General features: G+C 39.6%; 1 protein-coding gene across 3 annotated transcripts; it reads left to right on the top strand.

Annotated features, from left to right (window-relative positions):
• Window positions 1-1,754: 1,754 nt before the first annotated feature.
• On the top strand, window positions 1,755-16,949 carry TNMD (tenomodulin). 3 transcript variants are annotated; one of them, XM_047716517.1, is made up of 7 exons: window positions 1,755-1,879; window positions 2,043-2,174; window positions 11,012-11,152; window positions 11,359-11,460; window positions 14,345-14,498; window positions 16,127-16,293; window positions 16,591-16,949. In XM_047716517.1, the coding sequence occupies exons 1-7, from the start codon at window positions 1,832-1,834 to the stop codon at window positions 16,798-16,800; spliced, it is 954 nt and encodes a 317-aa protein (XP_047572473.1). In that variant the 5' UTR covers window positions 1,755-1,831; the 3' UTR covers window positions 16,801-16,949. The 3 variants fall into 3 exon arrangements, with proteins under 3 accessions (XP_047572473.1, XP_047572475.1, XP_047572474.1); XM_047716519.1 differs by lacking the exon at window positions 1,755-1,879 and adding an exon at window positions 6,900-6,970 and having other exon boundaries at window positions 2,088-2,174; XM_047716518.1 differs by lacking the exon at window positions 1,755-1,879 and having other exon boundaries at window positions 2,100-2,178.
• The last annotated feature ends 787 nt before the right edge of the window (window positions 16,950-17,736 follow it).

The raw sequence follows: 17,736 nt of genomic DNA, 5'->3' as shown, positions 1-17,736 counted from the left end.
TAAAAGTAACTATGAAAACCTCAATAAGGCAGTGGCGATTGAGAATTGGGAAGATAATTCAAAGGCAAAATTGACTGGATTTAATAATTGATTAGGCTTGGGGATGAACAAGAAAGAAAAAACTAAGGATCATTTGGAGATTTCTATTCTAAAGACTAATCATCCTGTCATTTAATGAGGGAATAATACAGAAAGAAAAGTGTGTTTGGAAGGGAAGATAATTAATTCAGTTTGAAACATGTGATATTAGAGTTGCCTATGAAATATCTAAGTGAAGAGATCCAACAGAATAGACACATGGGTCTAGAGCCCTAAGAGAACAGTGTGGACTTGAGACCTCTCAGAGACCTAAACTAAACTTTAATGATCAGTATGGAGAGGAAATAGTGGCTTTGAAGGATGTAAGAGTTTAGAATCCATAAGATTTGGTGACTGACTAGATCAAGGGAATGTGAAAAAGGAGAGTTGGGAACAAACCTCAGTTTTCTGGCTTTGGAGCCTAGGTGGGTGATCGTTCCACTGTTATGGGCTGAATTGTGCCCTTCACCCTACCAAACTCATATGCTGAAGCCCTAATACCCATTATCTTAGAATGCATTTGGAGATAAGTCATATGCAGGGGACTTGTCCAATAAGACTGTTGTCCTTATAAGAAGAAATTAGGACAGAGACATGCATAGAGACAGAATGCCGTGTGAACATGAGGAAGACCATCTACAAAGCAAGGAGAGAGGTCTCGGGAAAAAGCAACTCTGCTGACGCATTGATCTTGGACCTCCAGCCTCTAGAGTTGTGAGAATATAAATTTCTGTTGTTCATACCACCCAGTCTGTGGTACTTTGTTATGGTAGCTCTAGAAAACTAATAAAACCACCAAACAAGATTAAGAATATGGAGGAGAGTAGGTTGGGAGAAGGGGGTTTCAAAAAAAGAAGAGGTTTATGTGAGACATGTGGAGTTTGAGGTTTCTGAGGTACATCCAGGTAGAGGTATTAAAATGGCTTTGAAATTCAGGAGATAGAAAAGGATTATAGAAACAGATTTTAAAATAATTGATACACAGCTGACACTTTAAACTATAGGAGTGGTGAGATCATTTAAGAAGTATATATAGAGTTAGAAGATCATCAAGGATAGAACCATAAGGAATATATTAACATTAAAGAACAAGCTGAGGAAGAGAATTCAGGAAAGGTAAATAATCAGATTGTATGAAGAGAGGGAGAGAAAATGTATCATTAATCTTTTAATCCCATTTTTAACTGTAATTAGTTGATTACATATTGATCTCAGTCCTCAAAGAGCTTTATCATAATGGAGGAGGCAGTACCTTATTCATTTCTGAATCTCCAACACCAAGTACAGTGCCTGACATTTAATATCCCTGCAATAAGTATTTGTTAAAAACAAATGGAATTGAAATCAGGACTTCATTCCTTTTTTTGTTTTGTTTGCTTATTTCTGGAGTATGCAGCACATGTGCCACTGATATTTTTTTAAGTTCATAGTGAAAAATCATTTCAATGTGTCCTAGGCTTGGTCCCCTTCCAAGCCAATCCCTAGGACAATAGTTTTCATTATAACCTTCTGTCTTTGCCATTCTGGATGGAATTCTGTGCACAGAAGTTATATACATATATGGGTATATCTATGTAACAAATCGCAGCACAGGAGCCCCCTGGGCTCCTTCAGGCTCTGGTATGACATATTTGAGCCATATAAATTCAGCTTCTCCTCTGGCATCTGTTAGCTGACTCACTTGCAACTCCACCTCAGCAGTGGTCTCTCAGTCCTCTCAAAGCAGGAAAAGAGTACTGTGTGCTGAGAGAGCATGGCAAAGAATCCTCCAGAGAACTGTGAGGACTGTCACATTCTAAATGTAAGTTGATTCATATTTTTTCCCTTTTGAGCAGAAACATGGTTTCACAGATTTATCATATCACAATGTGAACATTAGAAAGTGAAATCAAAGGTGACTTTGAATTATGGCTTGCTATTTTAAGAGCTAGTGTATTGTTTTATTCTGTCTGTTCTTTGCTTAGGCAGAAGCTTTTAAATCCAAGAAGATATGTAAATCACTTAAGATTTGTGGATTGGTGTTTGGTATCCTGGCCCTAACTCTAATTGTCCTGTTTTGGGGAGGCAAGCACTTCTGGCCAGAGACACCCAAAAAAGTAAGTAAATGCACATTAATATGTACTGCTTCTGTTTTGAGTTTGATTGAATTTAATTAGTGCTTGACATGTATATTACTCTGAAATGAAAATCATTAAGTCCATTTTGCATATATTTTCTGATGGTATGAAAAATTGAATTAAGATTTTGCTTTCTTTTATTTGCCTAATTATTTTGGTAAGGGAAAACTATGTTTTCTGTATTTCGGTTAACAATGATAGGAGTAGAATTACCCACTTTTTTATAATGCTTGGCTTTAAGAAGTTAAGACTCCTCTTAGAAGCAAAATTTTTACTGTAAGAAAAAATACTTTTCATCCTTTTTTCAATTATCTGGGCAGAAACTGATAGAAAAGTAATTACACCACCACATAAGAAAAAATCACCAGAAATGGCAGCAAAGGATTTTCAGGGATTATGTTTCTGACTTAATGCATCTGCTCTGAGGACAGGCAGCAAACTCCTTTTCAGAAGAAGCAATTCTCATACCTGACTTCACATGTATTTATGACTTTAAAAAAAAGAGAGAGCTTTTCAGCTCCTCACCAGTCACAGTTGTCACTGACCCGCTAAGATAGTAATGACACAAGGTAGAAACAAGAGACACCAAGTCATTAATCACAGGTATCTCAGAAAGCTTCTGCTATTAAGATCACTTGGTATACCTAGCTGGCCACTGTAGTTGATATTGGTGTACCTTAATATTATTGTTACTCCCAGACTCACATACAGTGAGCAAGTTTAGATGTGATGAAGGGAAAATAATAGTTCCTTCATGCTAACAATTTCCATTTAAGGAAGAAGTAATAAATGTAAACGCTACAAGGTGTGTAGATGGTTTTCTGTCTTTGCCATATTTTTCTCTCTGCATGTGGACTGTTGTTACTTTTTAATTAATTTGTTATCATGAGATGCTCATTTCTATTTGATAACAGATGTAGGAAGAGAAAAACATATATCCAGGTGGGAGAATGAGAGACAAGAAGAAAATGGGCTGGTGTGGACTACTGGGAGCCAAAGGAGTGATAGGAGCCAAGAGGAAAGCATATGGATTGTTGAAAGAGGAGAGGCAGAGGGCAGAAAAGAGAAAATTAACTGAACCAGTGTCCAAAAGAAAACTGAGAAATAAGGCATAGTTATCCTTGGATTCTTCACCTCTATTGCCATACCCACTTTCGTTTAGTCTCAGAGGCTATCTTACCAAGTTTAAGTAGGAAGGAGAATGAAAATCAAAGGGACCCATCTTGTTTGATTGCCTTTTTATTTACACCTTGTTCCAGAAAGGATTTGAGACATCACCCAATGCCTGTAGTTAGCCATTTCTCTCATTCTCTCCCCCTTTCTCTTCCTCCTCTCTCTCTTTCTCTCCTTCTCATCTCTTGCACTGTGTCCTGCTTCTAAACTACTTTCTGTTCACATATTTTCCTAGAGAAGCCATTTATATGCAAGCTATCAAGGTGGGCAAAGAAATACAGATCAGAAAGGAAACAGCAAATGAATAAAAGTGCCAAAATGCATTCCAATCCAATTCTTCTACCACTTAGTTAATTCCCTCGGTGATGTGCTGCCCCACAAATTGAATATTGGATCCTTTAGACAATTATAGGTGAGTTAGAGGACAATAAACTCTTGTGCTCCATGGCCATAATGTACTTAACTCAGTGTAGTAGGTATCTAGCCCTTTTGACCACCTGTATAAGCCTAACTACACATGGGGCCAGATGGCCTTTCTTGTTTTATTGTAGCTGTTGGTACTGCAAATGCTATTTTGAAAGAGTTTATGTGTTTTTCTAAACTTCTAATGTTATTTGTCTCAGCACAACTATAAATGACTAAGTGGGACCTTGCTTTTATTTTGCAAGGTGTGAAACTCACTAATAGGATCCATGGTTTCCTCTGCTTCCGTATTATATCATCTTTGCTTCTCACTTCAGTTCTTTTTTTAATGCATTATAAGGAACAATTCTGTGACTCCTCAAACCAAAAGTAAAACCTAGTCAGTGCATGCACAAAAGAGGTGGGGTATGCTATCAAATAAAGTTTATCAAGAATCAAATCTCTCATGAAGTAATACATCTTGGGATGTGCTTTTGAGCAAAGGGATTCTCAGAAATGAACAAAATTATTGCAAAGTAATCTGGTAAAAGACAATAGGTATCGCCTAGGTCAACTTTTTCCACCATAAACAAGCTTATTTTTTCTCCATTCCAACTGGGGAGTTGCATTTTATTGTCTTGGATATTTAAGTCCTGGCCTTTGCCACAAGACAAGCTGGGTCCATTGCAAACTAAGGAACCAGCTGGAGATGTGAATGCTTCCCTCAGTCTACCACTACCTTTAATCCCCAGACAAAGAGCCCAAGAGACCATCTATGTTTCCAAGGGCTAAGACTGCCAATATGCCTGACTTGGAGCTGACTGACGAATCCTGGGAAGAGAAAAGTAGTCAGATTAGTCTTGGAAGAAGACTTGCAAAGGAAAAGGATCCAGGCATCTTGCACAAATTAAAGACTCTCCCCTTAAGAGTATGGTCTAGCGAGAAACGACAGTTAACCGATTAAAATCCAGACTCTTCTGGACTTTCCTTTACAAGCCTATGAGACCTGTGGGGACTTCGGGGCCCTTGGTGGACAGAATTGTTGATGCTATTGTGCTTATGGATAGAGTGATTTGTTTGCTCCCCTGGGGCTTCCTCCAAGCTCTTAGTATTTGCTCCTCTAGCCTCCATCATATCTCCTTTTTACTTTTTTTTTTTTTTGACATCTGTTTAAAATAACCAGGATTTACTCAACGTCTCACATCTGGTGTTGACATTTCCCTGACAGTAAGTCATTCCTCTCCTGCCATTACCTCCCACCTTGGTGTGTACAAAATTCCAGATTCTTGATCCTAAAGTGGGGGTAAGCCATGCTTGATCTCCTCTCCTAACTTCAGGCATGAACACACATGCACCTGCATACACACACACACACACACACACCCAGAAACAGAAAGTCATCAAAATGAAGTGAAACAAAAGGGATTAATTCTGGGATAGCTGCTGCACTCCCTTACAGGCTAGAGACCCCCTAACCCACAACCACATATAGGAGCCACTTGAGCTGAATGAAAGCCAGACCATCAAACTCTATATTCAGCTTTCTCAACCAAGCAGAAGGGACTTATTCAGTCCCAGAGATTTTGAGAGTGCATCACAATGAGGCTCCACTTCCAGGCAGTGACTACTTAGGGATTTTTGAAGCCAGTTCCCTAGAGGAACATTCTTCCTTAAACCTCCCTGCCTTACACATTTAACTTGAAACAATTAGAAGCGAACTCCCCAGTTAATTAATCCAACATGGAGAAAACAAGTCATAAAAATCCCGGCATTTAAACCAAAATTTATAGATACATCACAGACCTTATAACCTAGTCCCTCCAATCCTTTGAAGAATGAGGCAGAAGGATGATAAATTAAATAAATGAAATTCTGCCCTTCCTGCCATACCCAGGAACTGCCTGGTGACTTTATTAGGGCTCTTCAGAAACCATAAGTCATAAGGCCCACACAGCAATAAACAGATTACTGGGAGGGTCCTCATAACTTCCACATACTGGGAGCATCCTTTTAACTTCCACATATTATCAGGATGAGAAGAGAACTGATAGGGCTATTTGGGCATCTGTCTGCCCTCTTCTCCGTAACCTCAACTGCAAATAATCATTAAGACTGCCTCACCCAGGATTGCAAGCCCAATTATCACTGGAGGCTGAAAATCCTTTGTTTGGAAAAAACACTTCCCTGCTAAGTCTGGATCCAGCTTTCCTGTGCCTGTTTCTCTAATGCTAGCATTGGCTGGAGACCCACTTTCTTCTTCTACTCCTCTTGTTAGCATACAATTGATACAACTCTCCTTCCTGAGTTCCCTGGGCTTTCCTACACCGCAGTTTGGTGGGTAAAATGTGGATCTGGAGAAGCATTCATACACTCAAGGGAAAAGTTGGAGTTGTAGCTGAAAGAAATCTCTTTAGCAGAGGGACTGAGCTTCACCAGATGGTGCCACATCGGCATTTTTAAAAAGAAGACTTTTCTTCACTTTATTTTCCTCCCAAACTATCACAGGAGCAAAGCCCACCCTCATACAAACAGCAGCTCTCACTGGGGCAGCTCTTGCTCTGGGCTATTAAGAGGAAGCATCAGTTATGTGTACCAGGACTCTGGCTACTGAGAGCACTTTCTTATTCAGTCCTTCATTCTCTTAAGGCAGCATTTGCTGAGCAGCTTACATGGCGCCAGCAAGGAAAACCTGCATCCTCAAAGGGAGCTTCGAGACTGAGAGTGGGATTGGGGCTGTATAGGGAAAGAAGCCCAGGTGATCAACAGGTAGCCACAGTCCGATCATCAGCCTAACAGGTGTTAGCCCAAATCTGAGCAGAACTAATTCTGTCAACTACTCAACATTGCATCTGGTAAGGCATGGGAGATAAAGATGGGAGCTGAAACTCCAGAGAAACTTGGTGACTTGTGCAAGGTCACACAGCTTTTAAGTGGCAAAGTTGAGGCTTGGACTAGCACGTGGTCTAAGGATTTTTTCTACTAATCTTACGTTGCATTTAAGAATAAGGGGCGGTGGGGACAGTGGGTATGGGAAAACTTCCCAGCCAGCTTGAGTCTGTAGATGAAAGAAATGGTTTTTTCTTGTTGAAAAACAGGAATGTCTGTGCTGCTTATGCCAATTTTTTTCAGGGCTGAGAACTGGTGATTGAAGATGCAGAAGTCCAACTTTGCATAAGAAACAATCTGTCTGCTCTGTGTTGGTAAAGAAATACCCAGAGGCCCTTTAATTCCCACAGGCTACATTGGTAATAAAATGGTACAATGCATTCCCTTCCCTTCCTTCCATCCTAACACCTGCTAGCCAGCTATTCTGAGCATGTATTTCACCTTTGGAGAGTGTACCTCTTAAAACAGACAGTAAAGGATGAAGGTGGAGAGAAGAGCAGCTAGATTAATCACAGGTTTCTAAAAGCAAGCCTAAGCCAAATGTCCTCAAATCCCTTGTAGGAAAGGTAAAAGGTACTTAGCCCCAAAACAGATCCATCACACTGAGGTCTTAGACAACATTATTTTTTATAAAAAGCTTTCTTTTCTAATCTCAGAGATTGCCACAAATTGAGGCAAGAAACAGGGGAAATTGTGGAAGGGGGTTGTTAGGGCTCATTTGCTACCTGAGTGGAGGCTTTAACTGGATTGAGGAAAGAAGTCCTGGGCAGGGAAGAGAAACGAGTTTGGTTTTGCTCCATGTTTTCTCACTGTGGTCTTCTTACGTCTCTCAGTGCCTAAACGTAATCACATAGCTATTTCATTTCACTTCTGAGTCATATTCCAGTCCATGGTCTTACCTGTCCCGCTCCAGTTTTCTGGTCCTTATAGTTAAGGCCAGCCCTACATATGGGTAGAATAGGAACCTATTTGAGTGGTGCTGGAAGGATGCCCTTGTCTTCAAAATATCTTATTCCTGGTGTCATTCTGCTTAAAATCCATCATTAGTAATTCATTCCTTTGAGTTAAATATTGCACTCATTTTTTTAAGATACAAATACCCATCACTATCATCTTAGTGTGAAATCATTTGTCAAATTGATTTCTTCTTTGACATAAAGGGCCTGGCATACCATGAGATTCCTAGATGTCTAGACAGAAGACAAAGGGATAGAGGGAGATAGAAGAAGGGAAAGGACTAGGAGGGTACAAAATGAACAGGATATGAAAGGAACTAGGTTTCCTAGAAACACCAGTGATTAACTGTCCCTATTTGCCAATTTGACAGATACTCCTCAATACACTCTGTCCTTGCTCTGTCCTTCTGGAAGTAAAGCTGAGTTGGGGGGCATTGTGAGATGAGCTACTAAGAGCCCAGTCATACCTCTCTCAGGCCAGTCATACTGTCTCTGCTTTAGTTAGTGCCTGGAAAGGACAAAACCATTTATTCCTTCATCTCCAGAAAGACCCTCAGCCCCTGAGCCAGTGAGCTTAGTAGAGAGAAAAGTATTTCTGAAGCCAAAGTCATGAGCTCAGTCTCCATATGGGCCAATGGAGCTTGCATAGCCATTACCCAGGCAATGTGCTCCACAGGGACCTGGGCGAGACAGTATGTCTGGATTTGCTCAAACCCATCCCCAAATGGTCCAAAGTGGGCCACCTGCATCATCTTCCTAGACAAGGACAGTCTGTTCCAAAAGGACACCTTTGATAGTAGAATTCCATGTGGGTGAATATATAGCTTTCCACCCCCCACCCCTCATCCAGGATTCACACATAAATGAAGTCATTCTGATCTCACTCCATTAAGCAACCTATCATTGCTTTAAAAAAAATCCAATAAGCTGGTTAGTGAATACAATCAGAATGGACCCCTTCTCCCCCACCAAAGCAAAAAACAAACCAAAACTAAACAAAAGGGGCACCTGGGTGGCTCAGTCGTTAAGCGTCTGCCTTCGGTTCAGGTCATGATCCCAGGGTCCTGGGATCGAGCCCCACTTCAGGCTCCCTGCTCACTGGGGAGTATGCTTCTCCCTCTCTCTCTGCCTGCCTCTCTGACTACTTGTGGTCTGTCTGTCAAATAAATAAATAAAATCTTTAAAAAAAAAACTAAACAAAAAAACCTCTTTGAAGGAATGTTGAAAGTAATCAAGATCTGCTGAGCTTGGCTGTTTCCAACAGCTTTCATCTAGCAAGGTGTCCAAGTGAAGTGTATTGCCAACAGTGCAGGGAAACTCATTCCACAGAAGTACACTGAAATTCTAAATGTCACTAGTATGGTTCCATAGTCTTCTACCAATGATTGAAAATACAGCCTCTATTTTTTCTTTTGCCCAGGTAGGCAGCATTCCAACATCCCCTAGTCTCTAACCTCATTTTTCCATGCAATAATCCATCAGTAGTGCTACTGATGAAACAAACACCCACCCCGCCCCCAATGACTAGTAGTGTTGACATTTGTCTCAACAATGGATAATATTTCTGAAGAAATTCTCTTCTGTTGGGAGATCTGACAAGCCCGGATCTGAAGTTGTTGCCTTTGTCCTCTACTTAGGTCAGGTGGACTGAGAGTACAATTTGTTGTTATAGGTAGAAGTTTCTCAAGCTGGCTGCAGAGCTGAAATTGAGGACATATTTATAACTAGAAGCAAATAACAAGCCTAAAGGAATTTGTTTGCTACCTGTCACAAACCAGGCCATGACTTCCTGAGTTAACTCTGCAGTTGCTGTAAGGTTGTAAATACCATTTTCCTTCCCCTTTTAAAGTACGGTCTCTTAAAAGAACTCGCCAGTGTTCAAAATGTCTCTTTATGAAGATGAGAATTTGTCACTGGTGGGAAAAACTCATGTTGAAAACCTAATAACTTAGTACATTCGATACTTAAGCACTGACCCTGTCCAAGGCACTGCAGAGCTACAGGGAGGTAAATGACATTGTCTCTTCCTATGCAGCAGCTACATAGACTTTCCACACTTGAAATAACATTGTTTCTACAAACCCTTCCAATGTGTTTCTCTACTTGAGTTGGGGAAAATCTGACCAGGTTAAACTAACATTCAGTCATAGACACTGGCAAACATTAAAAAGCAACCAAGCCAGTACAAGTTCTAAAAGGTTGTCACTGGGAACCACGTCATTAGAAAGCAACTTTGGCTCTATAGATGACTTGTTTTAGGAGGATTTCAGTTCACCGAATTTTTTTCCTAAGGAAAAATGAATATGATAGCAGAAGGCATCCTAACAACAAGGATAATACAGATTTCCTCATGGTCCCATTAGGTCTGGCTTGGTTTGTGACAGGTAGTGAATTACATTAGGTTTGTTGTTTGTTTCTAGCTACAAATGTGTCATCAGTTATAGGTAATGGGCTTACTCCTAAACAGGGACACTTGATGGGACTGGTCCTCTTGGTCCTAAGGAAAAAAATGTCACTTTTAGAGGGCCAGAGAGAGTCTGGGGTTCTGCTGCAACCACTCAATAATGACCTGATAAGAAGCCTTTCCAAGGTACTATTCTTGGAAGATACCATATTACTTAGTGCAAGGCACTTGACACAGTTGTTGAATTCTATATACAACAGAATTTGAAGCCAACCGAATTAGGTTTGGAAATCAGAACTCAGGAATAAACTGAGAGGGTTTGATTAGCCCATAAAAGAGAAGGTCAGGGGAAGGCAATAAATGTTTCCTGGAGTTGAAAGGGGAAAAGGAAGCAATTAAGGTCAGGGTAAGTCTTTTACCTCATATTGGCCAAGGTGAATGGTCTTCAGATTCTAAAAAAGGCAGACCCAAGACTACTGAGGTAATATTAAAGCCCTGGATAGATAAAGAGATAAAGAGCAATACCTAAGCATTCTAAATGTGTTCAAATCTCTTTCTCTGCCCCAGTGAATTTTAGGGGGAGAAAGGGGGTGAGCACTTGGAAAGGAAGTGGTAACTTAAAGAGGCAGCATCAGTTTTATGTGATCCCTCTGCTTAACATAAGGGGAAAATACTTTACAGGCTGGTTTGCAAAAATATCATTCGCTATTTAGTCAAGGCTGCCAAGAAAACTGTTGGAATTTTTGTGATTAGTTCAGCAAATTGGGTTGAATACAAAATACTGGCTCTGAAGGGATCCCCATATCAGCTCCAGTGCCAAAAAGTACCTCACTTTAAATCTTGAGTCTCAGAGAAATCCCAATGGTAAGCTGTTGAGATGGCACCTCACCACAAAGGCTCCAGAAAGAGAAGGTGCCCCAGATATTACCCAATTAAAGCATCCTTTGAAGGGACACACTGAGTATCTTAGAGCTTGTTCTCCTCTGTTATTCCAGACATATGACATGGAACACACTTTCTACAGCAATGGAGAGAAGAAAAAGATTTACATGGAAATTGATCCTGTGACCAGAACTGAAATATTCAGAAGTGGAAATGGCACTGATGAAACATTAGAAATACATGACTTTAAAAATGTAAGTTGGATATTCCACTTCCCAAGGGCTCCCACTTAAAATAGTAGAACATTTTAGTCAAGTTAAAATTAGCCTTTAGCCTCCACTTGATTTATAAGACAAAGCTTTCCTTTGAATTCAGATTTTGCCATCCTGGGGCCTTAATAGATCAGGGAACTCATTAACTTTGGCTATTTCAGGAAGTTTTTTTTTTTGTCTGTTTATAGGGTTACACTGGCATCTACTTTGTAGGTCTTCAAAAATGCTTCATCAAAACTCAGATTAAAGTGATTCCTGAATTTTCTGAACCAGAGGAGGAAATAGATGAGGTATGTAAGAATATTAATAGTTGTAGGCAAAGCCATAATTTGTTGGGTGTTAGCCATGTGCCAGATATTGTACTAAATGCTTTATTCTCATTTGAGTCTCACGATGACCCTATAAGTAGATGCTATCATTATCCTCATTTTCCCATGAGGAAACTAGGTTCAGAACTGAAAAGTGACTTGCCCAAGGTCACACAGTAAAGAGCAGATTGGGATCTTGAACTCAGGCCTTTCAAAAAACTAAAGTTCGTGCTGTTAGGTGCAAAACTATACTTTTATACCTGGGTAGCCATTAACATTTTGTACGTTTGCTTCCAAACCAAAGTTCTAGTTAAGAGAGCTAAGATGGAGGAACAAAAACAACCCTGCTTAAAGATAAAGTCTTAAAAAACAAAGTTCCAAAGCCATCTGAGATCCTTGCTACTTTTATCATACTGTGACATTCACTTATTTTAAAAAATTTTGGTTCATTCACCTTACCATTGTATGCTGGGCTGCCAATGGAATAATGTGCATTTAACCTTACTTGGGAAAGCAAAACCAAAGAAGATGAGAACTACAGTCTAAGACAAATTCTCTGAAAACATACTGGGTATGTTAAGGGTAAGGTAAGCTAAGATACTGGCACAATCACTAAATGGCCCCCAAAAGCCTAGTGGGAGATGGAGGTTCATGACCTAAAATACAGCCATCCTTAAAGCCCTTCAAGCTCTAATATTTCCCTGATATTCTGTCTGTAACTACAGTGTGTTGCTGTCAGTGAAACAGTAAGAGAAACTTAGCTAACTAAGGCCATCTTGTTGCAGCACATTCCCCCTGTAGCTAGGATGAAACAAATATGTGTTTAGTTTGTTTGGTTTGGTTTTGCTGTTTAACTGGCAAATCTAAAATGAAATTACGGCAAGGGCACAGTGGCCTCTCTGTACACTGTAAAGACCTCTTTCTTCTCTCTCTCCCCCTTTATCACTATTTTCCTACATAGTTCTGTCCATTTTAATTTTCAGCTGCCCATTTATCTTTTGCTTTTGTTTTTCTTATTTTGGGGGCAGGGGTGAAGTAGGATAGGGAGCATTTTATCCTCTCCCTTACCCAAGTCTCGGTGCTATCATTGGCTCTCCCAGACATGTCACTGGTCTCCTTATGGCCAGAAAAATTGCAAACCCTTGTTCCTAGAAGTTCCAAGAAAAAGGAGAAGCTTTTCCAAAGATGATACTGTGCTCTCAAGGCCTATGGTAGTGAAAAATTTTGAAGATTTTTTTTAAATAAGCATAAATTCCATTGGGGAGGGAATATGCTATGGTGAGTGCTGTGAATGTGTAAGACTGATGAATCACAGAACTGTACCCCTGAAACAAACAATACATTATACATTAATAAAAATAAATAAATACATACATATAAATACATAAATACAATAAAAATAAGCATAAATTCAATGCATCTGAGGAACAGAACAACTTTCAGGATATTAAGAATTACTGCAGGAGGCAAGGGTAAGATGAAAGGAGAATTGATAGGATAAAAAGGTACTAAATGCTGCTTTTTACAGAAAATAATGTAAACATTTGAGTAGGGCCGGCCAGCAATGAAGCCCTGAACTAAAGCAACAAGATAAATTTTTCTGGAAAATATAAAGGCAAAGGCCCATAATGTCTCATTTTGACCCTAATTTATTCCTCAATTAATTTTGCCACATCTTTTAAATAACATAAGTATTTATCTAGTGATAGTGAGATTATTTTATCTTCAGGAAAATCCATATATATATTCAGGCTACACACTTTTTTATGAAATAAGTTTGCAGTTCTGGGTGACAAAACCCCTTTTACTGCATACTTTCCACCACTGTATCTATGGTTTGCGCATGCTAAACATGCAGAGCAGTGATATAAATAGCCCTGATTTTGCTAACAAAGCTAGTCAGTACACCAACCTCATTTTTTCCATAGTCCCTTTCAATGCATCCCAAGGTCTTTACAGACTCAAGGGCAAGAGAGCTAAGACTTGAGAGTTTTAAATGACTAGGGGAAAAATTATACAAAGCCATATTTCAAAGAACAAATAAAAACACTGAAATCATAAAGCTAGAAAGAAACCAAAAAGAAAAGTAAAAGCCTTATTAAGAGTAGGAGGAAATGTCAAGGCCCAAAAGACAAGTGAATAAGAAGTAGGTATACAAGATAACTACTGCCAGTACAAGAAACCAAAGAGAAGGCCATATTCTTGATAATATAAGAAAAAAACACTGTGAGACGATCTGTAAACGTCTAGAGTGAAAGGAATAAAACAGTGTTAAGGCCAGTGAAGTAGTAAGCTGAAGACTTGACTTTAAGACAAAAAAAAAAAAAAAACATTTTGTACTACAGCTAGCCACCATTAACAGGCAAATCTTGTAAAACCCAAATATTAGATTTGGTTGCTATTTAATTGATCTCACCAGCTTGGATTACAAGCTATTTTTCAGCTTGAGATCAAATCCTGTTTGCAGTCTTAGTTGCAAGCCTAAAACATGGCAGGCACTCACAACATCCATTTAAAAGAGCAAAAACAAATGTAAATCATTCAGGGTTCCAGAAGCCCAATTAAAACCTACATGGTCCAGTGGGAGGCCCAGAAAATGATGAATAGCTTTCCTAGTTGAGTGAAATAGTAGCAGAAAAAACTCCTGTTACAGTAAGCAGCCTTACCGTTAGACCCCAGAGAGGGATTAGCTCTTAACTCTCCCAAAGGCACCTACTGTATGCACAAAACAGAGCTACTTCACTGGCAGCCCTGGGATTGGAACTGTTACTCAGACTCAAAAGAGAGTGTTTTCCAGTATCCCATAATGTCTCACTCATTTTATTAATTTCTCTGCCTATCTCTACCTTGAACTTACTTCTCTCAGAATGAAGAAATTACCACAACTTTTTTTGAACAGTCCGTGATTTGGGTCCCAGCAGAAAAGCCTATTGAAAACCGAGACTTTCTGAAAAATTCCAAAATTCTGGAAATTTGTGATAATGTGACCATGTATTGGATTAATCCCACTCTAATAGCAGGTATGCCTTCTCCTCCTCCACTTTTTAAAGTCAGTAAGAGGTTAATATTCCCATCATTTAGAGACTACGTTTCTAAGAAAAGAATGATCAGCTTATATCTTGTTAGATGAAACTGTATATGCTGACTGCCAAAGGAGGAAGGAATTTTTCCAGCTAAGTTATATATCAGATAAATTAATGCTGACAAGCTTTTAAATATCCCAGCAAAGGTAATGCCACCCTAATATAACTAGTGATGGCAAAAAAACTAACCTTCCTTTGCACATCTGATATTCATCGCAGTCAGGATACCAAGCTATTCCTCAAACCACTATGTACTCAACCCAAGAAGAGAGGAGAGAAGAGCCAAAACAATGTCCTGTTGTCTCAAGAATGATTTTGTGTGTCAGATGGTGGCATTCCCCCCAAGAAGATAAGACACTCGCTATAATACAGATCTCTTTGTGGCTGTTTTAGGAATCACTATAAAAGTAATTGAGGGCTGCAGCTCTAGAGTATGAGTCCAGCTCTCAACTTCCAGTCAGCTCATGAAGAAGACAAAGGTCTCTGGATGTCTTATTTTGCCCAGCTAACAGAGAGTCTGGTCTCATTCATTCTAGAAGGTCTAGATTACTGTATTACTCAAGAGAGGCTACTCTAACCAATGTAGGCAACTACTGGTACTCTTTGGCAGCTTAAGAAAATTGAATTTAAAAAACACTGAATACAATGTGATATTCTGGACTAGATTCTAGAACATCTGCTTTAGTGTTCTTTTTCTAAAAGACATTAGTAGAAATAATAAAATCTGAATAAAGTCTATAGTTTACTTAATAGTATTGTACCAATGTTAATTTCTTAGTTTTCATAATTGTACCATGGTTATGTGAGATGTCAACATTAGGGAAAACTACATAAAGGATATATAGAAACTCTGTACTACCTTTGCAACTCTTCTGTAAAATGTAAGATTATTTCTAAATACAAGGGTGGTTTTTTTTTTAATTTAAGACAAGAAAGAGAGGGGAAAGGGGAGGAAGACAGAGGGCACCAAATCAAATCCAGCAACCAAAAAAATATTTACTGAGCACCTATCATAGGTAAAATCATTGTGGGAGAGACACATAAGTCCCCTGTCCTCATTTTTTTAAAGATTTTATTTATTTATTTATTTATTTATTTATTTATTTATTTGAGAGAGAGAGCATGTGAGCAGGGGGAAGGGGCAGAGGGAGAGAGAGAGAATCTAAAGCAGACTCCACACCCATCATGGAGTCCCACATGGGGCTTGATCCCAAGATCCTGAGATCCTGATCCCAGCCAAAACCAAGAGTCCGACACCCAATTGACTGAGTCACCCAGGCACCCCCAACCCCACTGTCCTCATTTTTAAAATTAGGATGCTAGTAAGGCAAAGCAGTAAGTGCTTGATGCCAAATGAGCAAAGAATAAGTCTGTGTACCTTGGAATAGTCAGATTTGTTTTGGGAAATCTCTTTAAAACTGTAGCTGTAGGAGTCTGGAAACATGGTTCATGCTTGGCTAAATAATGGCAGTGAGAAGATAAAATGAAATTCTCTATTCCCAACACCATAACCCCAAGCACTTCTTTCAGGTAGGTGAATCACAACTTTGTGCTTCTTACCTTAGTTTCAGAGTTACAAGACTTTGAGGAGGATGGTGAAGATCTCCACTTTCCTACCAATGAAAAAAAAGGGATTGAACAAAACGAGCAGTGGGTGGTCCCTCAAGTGAAGGTGGAAAAGACCCGCCATGCCAGACAAGCAAGCGAGGAAGAACTTCCAATAAATGACTATGTGAGTTACGTACGTGTTACTCTTGTTAGAAGGATAGCAAGGACCCCCCCAAAAACTCACTACTCCTTAGATCAAAGTCCTCAAAAGGAGAATGATCATTGTTTTAACAAAAAAATATTTAAGAAACTTGGAATCCCTAAGACACTCATTCATAATCAATCTTGATTAATCTTTATCAGACTAAGGAATTTAACTTCTCACCAGTACCCAACTCATGTAGTCTTGTAGTCCTTCCCTGCTTGGTGGGCCTTTTCTTGGTGAACCTTCCCCTCCAACCGCAGTTTATTCTTTTTTCAGACTGAAAATGGAATAGAATTTGACCCCATGCTGGATGAGAGAGGTTATTGTTGTATTTACTGCCGTCGAGGCAACCGCTACTGCCGCCGCGTCTGTGAACCCTTACTAGGTTACTACCCATATCCATACTGCTACCAAGGAGGGCGGGTTATCTGTCGTGTCATCATGCCTTGCAACTGGTGGGTGGCCCGCATGCTGGGGAGGGTCTAATGACAAGTTTGAGCTCAAGTGCTTAAACTTCTGGCAGCCAACATATAATAAATGCATGCTATTCAATGAATTTCTGCCTATGAGGCACTTGGCTCCTAGTAGCCAGCACTCCAGAATTACTTGTAGGTAATTCCTCTCTTCATGTTCTAATAAACTTCTACATCATCATCAATGGCCTGATTGCTGCTGAACACACTGGGTAAGTGTTTGCTAAGAATGTTTTCTGCAACTGAAATGGAACAGATCTGTCTAACATGGATGACAATGATGGAAACTTGCATTGTATCAGGTTTGGGGAGTGGGAAAGGGCAAAACATAAAGATTCTCAAATACCATACCATAGTTTACTATGCTGTATGGAGAAAGTGGAAATGAGGGGCTGATGATAAAATGTCCCCAGAAATGATGCATAAAAACTTGTCCTTTTGTGCAGAGCCCCAATGTTTAATTATCTGAGAGACATATTGCGGTCTTCCTCAAGCATCTGTTACAAGGACAGAAATATTCCAAGTGCTCAGACTCAGCAAAGGAGAAAGCTAACCTAGCAGAAAGTGTCCCAAGCTATCCCCCTGTAAACAGGAACTCAACTTTGGACAAATTCAATATATTATAACCTCTAGATCTGGCTTCTCTTCAGATCAGTGTCTAGTTACATAACTTTCCAAAGCAATTGTCTGGAAAGGGGGAATCCATAAATATCATTCACAAAAACAGGCATCATAGGAAATCACCAAGCTGAGGAATCAAATGGGGATTTGTTTTCCCTCCCAAGCCACAAGCAACTAGCAGTATGTCACTTTCTTAAAGGAAGGTTAAGGCCTAGTTTCCTATCCCCCAATACTTTGCTTGGGAAAGAGAAAAGGGGCAAAGGAGAGAGAAAAAGCAATGGTCAGAGTGTAATGTCAATCTTGATGTTCCAGCCAGTTCTAGTTTCAA

This window comes from Lutra lutra, chromosome X (assembly GCF_902655055.1).
Source record: "Lutra lutra chromosome X, mLutLut1.2, whole genome shotgun sequence".
Classification (NCBI taxonomy): Eukaryota; Metazoa; Chordata; class Mammalia; order Carnivora; family Mustelidae; genus Lutra; species Lutra lutra.
The sequence above is the reverse complement of the archived record's forward strand: the minus strand, read 5'-3'. Positions and strand labels throughout refer to the sequence as shown.

Excerpts from the sequence above, each read along its gene's own strand:
- TNMD (XM_047716517.1), top strand. The coding sequence starts at position 1,832 with ATGGCAAAGAATCCTCCAGAGAACTGTGAGGACTGTCACATTCTAAAT. Across the intron at positions 1,880-2,042 it reads AGGACTGTCACATTCTAAAT|GCAGAAGCTTTTAAATCCAA; the intron begins GTAAGTTGATTC and ends TTCTTTGCTTAG. Across the intron at positions 2,175-11,011 it reads GGCCAGAGACACCCAAAAAA|ACATATGACATGGAACACAC; the intron begins GTAAGTAAATGC and ends CTGTTATTCCAG.